Genomic DNA, 12,389 nt, shown 5'->3' with positions numbered 1-12,389 from the left:
CCTTTAAAGAATTTCTGAAGGCAACCCTTTACAAAAATTTTATTATTTCTTAACCCTGTTTAGATTTATGGCAGCATTGTGCTATTTAATTTATTTTAACAACGCACTTCACTATTTTCATTCAGGTGGCAACTCTTCTCATTTATTTTTAATCTTCCTCAGTCCAATCCATTTCGTAAAGCTACTTTTTCCAATATTTTTTATTTACAAAATTTCAGGTGGCAACGCTCCAAGAAAACGAGCGTTATAATTGAAATAAAAGTAAAAATGTTTCATTTCTAAATCAAACAAGCTGCTCAAGTACAGTAGTTATCAACTAATTTTCGCAACAACTCTTATCAGCAATGAAGCAGTTGTACTCAGCGAGAGTCAGAGTCCGCAAATATAGTCACAAATTAGATGATGACCTTTATCAACACGCAACGTGCAAAAGTGTTTTCATTCTTGCTGGTTCACCTGCTACACTCAGCTCCATTCGGCCGCAAAAACTAACTAACAACTGGTTCTAGTTAACTGCGCGCGGCGTTGTGACGTCAACGTCAGCGTTGTGGTTGTCGTTGATTTTGGTACTTCGCACTATCGCAGTGTCGCCTGCCACCTGTCGCGGTGTTGTCGTGTTGTTTTTGTCGCTGTTGCTGTTGCTGTAGCTCGTTTGTGCCCACAAAGACTTATAGCCGAAATCCATCAAAATGACAAGATAACGTGACAACATGGTAGGCAGCCAAACAGCGTAGTAAACAGCTGAGCAAACAAGCAGCACCACAGACAACGAATAAAAAATAGCCGGGGAAAAATAGTAAGGCACAAAAGAACACAGCAAGTGTTGTGCTAATAAATTTTCGTGGCATTTTGTGGTGTGGCCTTGAATGCATGGGAGGCGATAAGAATTTTTTCCACCGATTTCTCTGCTGAGTTTTTGTTGTTGTTTTTTTATGATGTTTTTTTTTAATATTTAATAAAATTAAATTTTAAATTATTTTATCACAGAAATAATTCATATTTATGAACTATTTATTATTATTTTTCTTTATTTTTTCTATTTTTTTCCTTCTTTTCTCCTCTTTTCTGCTACAAATTGGCATTCATTTCTTTCATTTATGTGGCGTAAATTTGTCTTGAAAAATAATTTTTCGTAAAGTTTACAGTTATTTCGGTTTTTACGTGTCGAAAATGGAAATCTGCGTTTGTGGCATGCAACAAACAACAACTTGTGCCACTTTGGTTGCTCTCCAACAACAACCAGCCTGCAGTATTGCAGCTTCCACTATACAACAACCAAAATGCTGGCATTTAGTTTGCGGCAAAGCTTAGTTTTTATTTTCGTGTGGCGCTTGTTGTTAAGCTTGGCGTTTGCCTGCCACAACTCGTAAATCTCAAGCAAACTTCCGCTACTCGCACATTTATCAAAATGGCAGCCCGTTGCCAGCTGTGTGCCACCAGACGCTGGTTGTTGTTGCTATTTTGTTTACCTTTTTTCGTTTTATTTTTTGTTGTTGTGTATGTTTTTTGCTGTTTTCGCTTAGCTGTTGTTGTTCTTGTTACTGCCCTGTTCAGCACAGCTGTCGTGTCAGCGAACTAGTAACTTATTAGAGTTGCAACATTTGGGCTAATATGGCGCTGGCTGGTTGGCAGCAGAAAAGTGAAAAAATTTTGTGTCATTTATTTTATTCACAGTTGAGTGCAAATTTTGTTTTCAAGATAAAATTGTTTGTGGTTGGTGTTGGTGTTGGTGTTGGTGTTGGTATTGGTGTGAGTGGAAGATGATGGTCGAGGAGCAATAGTTCAAGTTGAGCACGGTTCAAAGTTTTTATGCTTCAGCCAAGAGATAGTTTACTGAATGAAATAAATATTAACTGAAATATAATATAAAAACATATTATAAAAAAAATTGTATAATATTATATAAAAGTGTATATAATTGTATATAAATATAAATAGATATGTATGTAGAAGCAAGTAAACAAGAAAGGCAGCTAATGATGTCATTCTACGAAAGCAAGTAGAAGAAAGCTTCTATTTTATTATTTATTTTTTATTGAAAAAAATATTGATATCGTGGAAAAATAAAATCTGAGTTGCCATATATTTGAAAAAAAAAAATAAAATTTCCGTATATTTGTATTTATTTATTTTCCTTCTCACTTTTTCTCCCTAAAAACTTGATATCAGCAAAAAAACTAAATATTTCTTGAAAATAGAAAAATTAAATACACATAACTTACATACATAACTTATGCAATCAAACAACAAAAACACCAACAAACACCCATTTAACCTCCCTCACCAACATCTGCTGCAGCTCCACCATACTCACATGTAGTCAAAAAATGCTAATGAGTCTGACAGCTCAAGGTGTGTGTTGCCACAAGCATCTGACAAGAGCAACACACACATATACACTCTTGCAACAACACACTTGCAACATTATTTATACAGAAATGGCGTGTTAATAGCTACATAAATATCTCACCATATATAAGTTCACCAAGAAGACGCATGCAAGCGTCTTCGGCAGCGTCAAAATAGAGTGCATAGCTTGTATATGGCAGGCAACAATTGCTAGGCTTGTCGAACAACATGTAAAACATTATGAACTCACATCAAAGTGGTTGCCGCCACCAACACTCCAGCCATCTCTCCTGCCACAACGATTGCTTTTGGCTGTTGATGTTGCAGCTGCCGTTGTTGTTGTTGTTTTTGTTGCTGTTGCGTGTACAAATTTCGTTTGCGCCATTCCGCTGAACTTTTGTTTACGTGCTCGTGCGCTGTGGCGCTATAATTACAATATGTTGCTGTTGCACAGGGGCACTCTGCAAATATTTTGTACAAAATGCGAGGTTATAAATAAAATGGAAAATTAAAGCGATATATTTTATATAAAAAATTTATTTGAGAACTCGATTTATAGTTAAAAAAATACTTTTGTAGATAAATACTTTTTTTAAATATTCTGAATACTTCTACTTCCACGAATAGAGAAAATGTGTACTTTCCCAAAAAGTTGCGGCGTAAATGCGATGTTTTAGTTTTTTTTTTAATATCCTGTATTTAACTATTCTATTTTATTTGTCTTAATTAGGGAAATTTACAACAATTGAATGTTTATACAAATCCAGATGCTGTAGCTACTGTCTGTCAGCCGCCACCAAAGAAATTGGTAAGTAAGAAATTGATAACGGTAAATGAAAGTATATAAAACAAATGGGTGAAGAATATAGAAGTGATAAAAATGATAATATTTCAACAAAATAAATTTAATTTTGTAAATATAGCAGCAAATATAGCCAAAAGCGTCGAACAATCATCAAATCCAAAGAATTTTTTTTAACAGGAATTTATTTTTAATTTAGAAGTTGTGAAATTTTTCTCTCATGCGATAAATATTAAACATAACATCAATAATTATAAAAAAAATTTAAAGTTTTCGATATATATTCAAAATATTTTCAAACTTATTATATGTGACCTGGTCTACGGAAAGGGGCCTTAGGTGTCAAAAAATCATTTATCACTTTTTAGTTGATTCGGATGGATTTTTAACAGCTATTTCCCAGAAAACTAGTTTTCGCACGTTAGCTCCCTTTTCCCTTTTCGTAGACCAGGTCATATATAAAGAATTTATTCTGTATTTAGAAGTTGTGAATTTTTTCTCTCATGCGATAAATATTATAAATTGCATAAATATATTATAAAACACATATTTAAAATATAAAACTTAAGCTTAAAATATTAAAAAATAAGGTATTCATCCAAGTACGTTGAGAGATACTGCTCCCCTACATATAAAATTCATAATAATCAACTTTCTCCTACTTAATTTCTATTAATAATTTTCGCAAAAAATTCACTTTGCAATTGCAAATATGCATAAACCAGACACTACACGGACGTAATTAATATTTGAGCGGCTTTGGGCATAACCTCACCTATACGAAAAAAAAGAACAAAATGTACGCTTTTTGCACAATTTGTCAACATATTTTCACAGCCAATAATCATTACAACAAAAAATCGAGTCTGTAAATTATGATATCAAAAAAATTGCCGGAAAAAAATTGCATTTTTAATGCGACATAAATTATATCACGCATTATGCCGTGTTTTCCAATGCAATTTGTACAAATTAAGATAACGTTGCAGCGAGCATTTGCAGCAAATAAGCAGCTTAATGTATAAATAATGCAATTAAAATACAATTGAAGCGCTTGCGTAAATAGCTGCTCACATCATAATTAAATAATGAAAGTGCGGCACTTCATCGATTACACTTTTTCAACTTTTTTTGCGCTAACAGTATAGTGTATTTATCGCTTTTTGCTGCAACACACCTAAATACATATTTAAATGAGTAGTTTGCTTGTAAATGCATTCGCATTGCATTTGAAAAAAATTCAGCAAATAATAGTTTAATGGCTAACATGATTGAGCCAAGTTAAAAGCAAATAATAATTATAATTTCAAGCATTTAAAATAAATGCTTTATTGCCAAAGTTATTTATACAAACAAATTACTCTACAAATACATATCGTTTAAGTACACACACACACATTAAGCACTTAACTAAAGTTGCATTAAGAAAAAACAGTTATTTACGTTTGCCAGAAATTATAAATGAAATCGTTAAACTACTTTACAAAACAATCTAATTAATGAGTGGCAAAAACGCGGATAATTTATGCATCATTGAAAAGCAGATATCACAAGATATGCTGTAGCATGAAATTGCTTTTGACAAATATTGATTTATATGCGGTTCGCTCGTTTGCTACTGTTGCAAATAAATGTATATTATTTTTTAAAAATGGATTACTGATTTCCACATATTCTCTTCGAATCGACTTTAGTAAACGCAGACCACTAAAATTTTGTTCTTTGAATACTTATTATCAAATCAAAATTGGGGTCTCTCATCCGAGGCTGTTGCTTCTTTTCTATTGGAGGGATCTTTTTTATGTGGTGGGTCCCTAACCCAACGCACAACCGCATAAGCGAGATGCGCCTTCTCACTTTAGCTCGCCTCCAAACGGATGTCTGTTGGCTACCCAGAGGATACTTGGTCTAAGACCGAAAGTCGTGAGCTACTTGAGCCACATACAAAAGAATCGTTCCTGGTCACTCTCAAGTGAATGACAGTCAGGAACTTTCCACACTTCCGTAAACTTCTACACATGACCCCATCCTCCAGGACAAAACGAAATATCTCCTGTCATCAAACAAACAGCCAAGCGCATTCGCGTCTTGACTATCACGTCACTGTTGACAGTGATAACTTTGAAGTTTTTAAGTTGAACCAGCATTACTAGCAATAACAATGTCAGCCTCGAAATCCAACGCAGAGTCACTCTTGCCAACAGGTGCTACTTTGGACTGAGTAGACAATTGAAAAGTAAAGTCCTCTCTCGACGAACAAAACCAAACTCTACAAGTCCCTCATCATCCCCGTCCTACTTTATGGTGACAATGTCAATATCCATCGAGACGACTCTTGGGGTTTTCGAGAGAAAAGTTCGGTGCATGATTTATGGTCCCTTAAACATTGGCAATACTGCAGACGATGGAACGATGAGCTGACATAGTTCAGAAAATAAAAAGACAGCGGGCTCGCTGGCTGGGTCATGTTGTCCGTATGGACGAAAGCTCCCCAGCTCTAAAAGTGTTCGATGCAGTACCCGCCGGAGGAAGCCGAGGAAGAGAAAGACCTCCACTCCGTTGGAGGGACCAGGTGGAGAAGGACCTGGCTTCACTTGGCATTACTAATTGACGCCAAACTCTCAAAAGTAGAAAGGAATGGTGCGCTGTTGGGGGCTCGGCTATAACCGCGTAAGCGGTGTGTACGCCAGCCAAGAAGGGAAGAATCCTTATTATTTCTTATAGGCAAAATCCATTTCCAACTAGAATCTCCCAACCGAACCAAAAAATTATTATCTAAATTAAGCATTTTACTTTCAATCACTTTGTTCATAATTTTATTACTCTAATTAGAACATAGACAAACAAATAAAGCAGGTCAAAATCATAAAAACAAATACGAGATATAATTAAACATATTTAAACAGACATTTATATATATTTTACATTTTACTGACATTTACATATAAACGCTTACTTACATATATATGTATATATAAGTATGTACAACAAATGTTAAACGATTTTTACAAGATTCCCACCGCATCACCAAAAGCACTTGCAGCTGATATTGTCGTTTACAACCACAAGTTGATGCAAACAGTCGTCATTCATGCGCTCAGTCACTCATACATTCATTAGAACATGAAGGGTGCTGACACATTACAACAAATTCAACACACAAATTGCGGCGACAAAAAACAAATCAGATAAAAAGCTATGTGAAAATAGCAAAGAGCTTACTCCTTCTCTAAAAGCAAAATTACAGATGATTTCGTGTGGCGTTGAATGCTTTCACACAGCACTAACACAGCGTGTCTCACATGTACACCAACACACATGCACACACAAGTGGGCGCTTGTTGAGCTTGTACCCAAAGCAAAGCACACGGCGCGTTTGAGCGTCTGCTTTTAATGTGAATAAATCCGCATTGCTGTCGACACGGTGTGCCGTACGAAAACAAATGCGGTTAGTTGACAGCATTATTGTGAATGCGAATGCGAACATGAAAGGGCGGAACGAAGGGTCATTGTGTGGCAGTGAGAGAGAAAAAAAAGTACAAAAGCAATAATATACAAAGCGAGTGCTGGTGTGCAAGGGGAGCCAGGCTAGTTGTAGTGAATGACTAGTAATTTAATGTTACGTATACGCTGTGTAGCACCCCTAGCGCGCCTATACAAGCCACACAAACACAAACAGTAGGTGGGTGTGTGTGTTTGATGAGCAGTTGATTGCACTTGTGTTATCAAGTTGTTTGATTGTTGTTGTAGTCAGGTTATTGTTGTTGTAGTCAATTTGTTGTTGTTAGTATTGCTCCCACTTCCAGTGGTTGAAGTGACGGTGCTCTCTTGCTCGTGCTTTTGTTTTGTCGCGACACGAACGCGTGTTGTCGAGCAATTCCAATGGATTAAACGCTGTTTACAAATGCTATTAATTTAGTATTACGCCGCTGAAGGCGACAACAGCCGAGCAAACAACAACCAAAGTAAATAAGGTACAAAGCGTCAGGTGGTGGCAACAGCCAGCCAGCCAGCCACCTAGATATCGTGTTATCACCAGCCAACTGGCATTGTTGGTGTCAGAACATTAGCAGCAGCGCTTGCTCTAGTGTCAGCGCGACACTAGTCTCATTCAACTGCGAATGCGACAACACAATCACGGCTAATACAAATCTGCCAACATTGTCGAGTTGTTGTAGTATAGTGTGTGGTGTTAACGCATTTTAAGCAGCTAACAGTACAGGAAGCATATGCGTTGTTGTTGGTAGTTAGTCTCAAACAACAGCTTGTTATTGGAGCCAACACACTGTAGTGCATTGCAATGCCAGGCGCGTTCGTACTCACTCACTCATTCAGCCATTCATTCATTCATTAGCAGCAAATGCCAGCTGCAAGCCAGCCATATGACTTAACAGGCATATGTCATCATTAGCGCCCATACATGTGCATGTGTGTGTGCGTATTTCCTGTACAGGATGCTTAGTGGTTTATTGAGATATTCTCTACTGTTCAAAGTGTTGCATAAACAACCAATCATTGTGGCATCAACAAGCTGCTAACTAAGTAAACAGTCACCCGATGCAACACAACGGCATTGTTTTGAAAGCACTTAGACACACATACATATAGAGAAATGACTGCTGCTTTGTGTTTCATTAACTCTTAGCACTGACTGACAAAAAATTTGGCTTTGTGAGTACCTTATAGGACACCTTATAGTAGTATAATTATCATGGATTTGCTTTGAAACACTCTCGGCTTCAGCTCTTTATATTCGGTATTTCGTTAATTCTTCCAGTTGAAGAAACTCGTTTTGTATCGCTCGGAGTCTCAAAAATATGTTTGAGAATTACAGATATTTTCATATTTTATTTTCAGTTCTCCAACCAAAAGCACCGCATCTAAATCCAAATTTCACCACACATGCCATTTCTATTACTCTTTTTTACAAAACATAAAGGGGTATTCGACATAATTTGGCAACCACAAAAGAATTTCACACCGGTGTGCTGCTAAATACCACCATTCAACGCTTTAGACGCATCAACAGCACACAGTGAAAGTGTGTGTGTGTGTGCGTGTGTAAAAGTTTCCGTAATGCTATCCTTTTCACAATAGCGAATTAAGCTGAGGGTGCTTTGTACAACATGACCCAATTCATTTGAACAAGTAAATTAAGCAGAGCAGCTCATTTTTATTGTTTTGCCATTGTTTGGAGTGTGTGTGTGTGTGTGTGTGGAAAATGAAAAGTTGGTGTAAACTTTTTCACCTATGTTTTAATTCGACCGCAATTAACCTACTCGTATAAATGGACTCTGTTGCGAAAAGCTGTGTTTCGAAGTAATGGAGTGTAGACTTATGTTAGGATGTTGGTATAATACTGTTTATTACCAATGTGCTACGCAAAAAATCTGTTGGAATTTCAGGAAATTATTCAAAGGAATTATATTGTATGAAACTTATATGGAGATTTCTACATAAGATGATATAATACGAAATTCCACAAATAAGAGAAAGAGAAAAGTAGAGAAGAGGAATTAATTTGTAATACACTCAGGCAGTGTCCTTCTCTGAAGCAGATACTATAGTTTGTGGAACAGAAAAGTCTACCACGACCTCGAAATCAAACAAATAAAGTGGATAGCCACATCTGCTTTGTAACGGACTTCCACTTGAGGATCATGTAGCAATTAAGTCGGCAGGGACGCAAGTTAGACGCCAAACATACACCGAAAAGTATCGCGTCTATCTCTAAGACATCTGTACATTTTCTAGTATTTCTCGGAAATAAACATAAATCTAAAGTGTAAGGATGAATCGATTGAGGCAAATCTATACATCTAGTTAGTTCCTGCTACTACTACAAGGAGCAATGCGGCACAAAGAAACAGTGCCAACCATTTCTATTACATGCCATACGCTTTATTTCAACCCAATTTTTTCCTGTTGATTTGAGATCAGAGTCCAACTGCCTTCTCTTGGTTTTTGTATGCAGGTCTGCCAACATGCCTCTGTCCAGGGCGGTTCAGTTATACACCCATATAAAAATAATCTAACAGCCGTTTTAATTCAGTAAGGAAATACATCAGAAATCTTAAATGTCATTAAAAAGATTGTACAGAAAAGCTGCACTCAAATTGGTATACAGAATTTGAAATAGGCGGGGCTCTGTCCACTTATGGGTCAAAAACTGTATCTTCGAAACTACTCGACGAATTTCAATGAAATTCGGTTCGTAATATTTTCGTAGTATTCCAATGATATGTTGTGAATATATCGGTTCAGAACCACACCTACATCCTATATACCAGAACTTTGAAGACGATCTGACTTTACTTTACAATATATAAAGTAAGCACTAGTGAGGATATCGGAACAGAACTTTGCACAAATATTTAATTTATGGTGTGGCACCTCCCTTCTAAAAATCGCCATAAGCGGACCATAAGTATTTAAGGTCCCATATATCGAATATGAGGACCTCGGAGCTTCGAATAAATTTTTTACCGAAAATATATGTAAGTTTCTCAGGTATTTTGAAGAAATTCAGAGGGAATATTTTTCTTCCAATAATATGTCCACATGCCAAAAATTAGTGAAATCGGGTCATAATTTCCAATAGCTCCCATATACCTAATATTAGAGTTTTCAAACAGTCAATGGACTTTATACCATATATAAACTGAATTATTTTAATAAAATTAACTAAATAACTTGCGAGAGAATATTTAATTCTTAAAATGTGCTAAACTCCAAACCCACTCAATTTTGGCAGACAAAAATAAAAATAAAATTTCATTTATAATTGCTCAATATTTTTACCACAAAATTACTGCCCACTCATGAGCAATTGAAGTGCTTTCATAACTGGACTGTTGCAAGTACTCAAGACGGTCTGAAGCCGCTCGTTAGCATTAACGATTTGCGCAAATAAACACACAGCTACTCCAAGTAAATATGCTAGCAAGCATTTAAGTAAACTTGTGAATCTGTTTGACTTGGTTTAAAAATAAATAGTGCCCTCTGCACGCCAAATGGATGACTCGGACAGTAAGCAGGACTACACACAGTCATACAAAACAACAGTCATTACCATTAGAAATATGTCTACTCTCGTATTACTTTGCTAAAAAGTTAAATTACAAATATATTTGTGTGTGTGTGTGTGTGTGTGGCAGCAGAAGTGCAAAACCCAAATGAAGCACGGCAAGTATGCGAGTATGCCTTTGGCAAAAGGATAAATAGAAATTTTCAACTTTGTAAATAAGCGATGTAAATATTTGTGTTTAACATGTCCTCGCACACAAACACACAAACACACGTAAATATATACATATATACATATATTCATGTTTAGCCTATTTACTTGTGTAGCTGTATGCCAAAGCATGCGAAGCCGTTAGTGAGAGAAAATAATTTTAAGGTTACGCCAAGCCAACGAACAGTAAGAATGCAAAGCTCCTGAGCGGCACACACATACTCACATATATAGTATATACATGAAGCACAAAACTCTTTACCGCTCGCCGCCCGATTTTGTTGGCTTGCACCTTTTCTTCGTAGTTATGTGCTATGTGACAGTTGCAATGGCATCTGTAGCATATTTTCAGCGCTCAAAGCCGCTTTGCGCTTAGCCATGTCGCATGGGTATGCCTTGTCACTTTCATTTAACGCCACACTATATGTATATGTGTGTGTGTGTGTGTTGGTCTGCCTTAAATGTTCTATTTACAGAAAAATGCAGGCTTTAGCAGTGAGTCACGCCTGAAAGTGAAAACCAGAAGAAAATACTAACAGAAAGCGAAAAAAATGTGGCACAGTTCCTAGTGAAAATTACAAAAAAGGCAGCTTGTTGGCATTTTCTATTCACACACACACATGCAGAGCTACATTGCTAACCAAGTAAACACGCGCTCACATTGAGCTTTGGTGTGCGAGTGTAAAATTTAAAAACTTCCATGTGTGTTAGTGCTGAAAGTGAAAGCACTTAAGTAAACAAAGGTTGCGGGCAAAACGCTCAGTATGCTTGGTTAGCTATAGCAATTGTAGTTGTTGTGCATTCGCTGGCATTGCTCAGCAGTAAACTGCACTGTCTCGGCACTAAAGCAGAGTCTTTTAAAATTATTATGAAGAGTTTTTGCTTAGTTTGAACTAGATATATACATATGTATATCTAAATATATGTATTTAACGGATAGAAAAATTATTGTACAATATTTTTGGTTTCATTGAAATGAATATATATTTAAAAAAATATAAAAAGCGCTGATCTCGATTCAAAGTTTAAATATGCTTCCTTTGACGGCTATATCTGCGGAGCATATTATTTTTAGATTACTAATCGTGGTGTGTAAAAGTGTTCATTTGATGAAAAGAGAAATTGAAAATTGAAATTTTCCCGTTATTTCCGTGTACAACATTTAATCTAAAATAAATAGTTTTATTACATGCATTCACATTTCGTTTCGTTTTGCGCCTGTTCGTAAGCATCAAAACTGGTTTGTTTAGCGCAAGTTGTTTGCGAACTGTTGGAAGCGAATTTCGTTGCGCTAATTGATACGTCAAGGGGTTAATGACCAAAAGTACTCAGTGAGTGTCGAGATATCATAGGAAACTTCTACAATTTCATTGGGAAGATAATGAAGGTTAAGCTCTCAATATATCTTTTGGTTCCACTTAACTTGGTATTTCGTTTACGAATCGGGTTATTTAATGATTCTTACCACAAGAACTGAATTTTCGATGACAAGATAATTCTCGTAGTTTTCGTAAAAGCTACCAAAATTTGTCTAAAAGACGTGGTATTTGGTAATATTTTGTTGGAACGTTATTACAGAGAATAAAATCGATATCATTTATTGAGCTTTCATCGTAGAGCTTTCACTATAAGGGTGCAAAGGATGAGGTCCGGTAGACAGATATATGAAACTTAATAAATGAAAACTGATGCGATTAAATTTGTGAAGACTCTGAAAGATTCAATACATCTTTGAATGATGTTTTAATATAAATAATGCCTTATATATCTAAACCTAAAAAAAAATGATTTCCGTTCAAAGTGAAAGCTCATAATTTTGTTACTGTGTAGCGTAGAGTTAAACTCTTATAAATGTAAATATTAAACACGCAAGTTTATCTTGTTCTAACTGTTTCATTTTGAACTCAAAAGTAAGCAGTTTCAGACAAATCACCGGCTGACTGGCCATGAAAACTACAACACTTTCGTGTAAAATATACATGTGACCACACTGAAATAACG

At 36.0% G+C, this 12,389-nt stretch overlaps 1 protein-coding gene across 14 annotated transcripts in view; it reads left to right on the top strand.

Moving 5' to 3' along the window:
* LOC105214797 (collagen alpha-2(IX) chain) overlaps positions 1-12,389 on the top strand; it is a 409,572-nt gene that overhangs the window by 255,999 nt on the left and 141,184 nt on the right. For 12 of the 14 annotated variants that reach the window (XM_054230416.1, XM_054230413.1, XM_054230415.1 and 9 more), the window contains one exon: positions 3,080-3,157. The exons of the other annotated variants lie outside the window; for them this stretch is intronic. In XM_054230416.1, the coding sequence (XP_054086391.1) occupies positions 3,080-3,157 (78 nt within the window). The remainder of the gene's footprint in view (positions 1-3,079; positions 3,158-12,389) is intronic. 14 annotated transcript variants of the gene reach the window in all.

The sequence above is a fragment of the Zeugodacus cucurbitae genome, chromosome 4, assembly GCF_028554725.1.
Source record: "Zeugodacus cucurbitae isolate PBARC_wt_2022May chromosome 4, idZeuCucr1.2, whole genome shotgun sequence".
NCBI classification, from domain to species: Eukaryota; Metazoa; Arthropoda; class Insecta; order Diptera; family Tephritidae; genus Zeugodacus; species Zeugodacus cucurbitae.
This window is presented reverse-complemented; position numbering and strand designations above follow the sequence as displayed.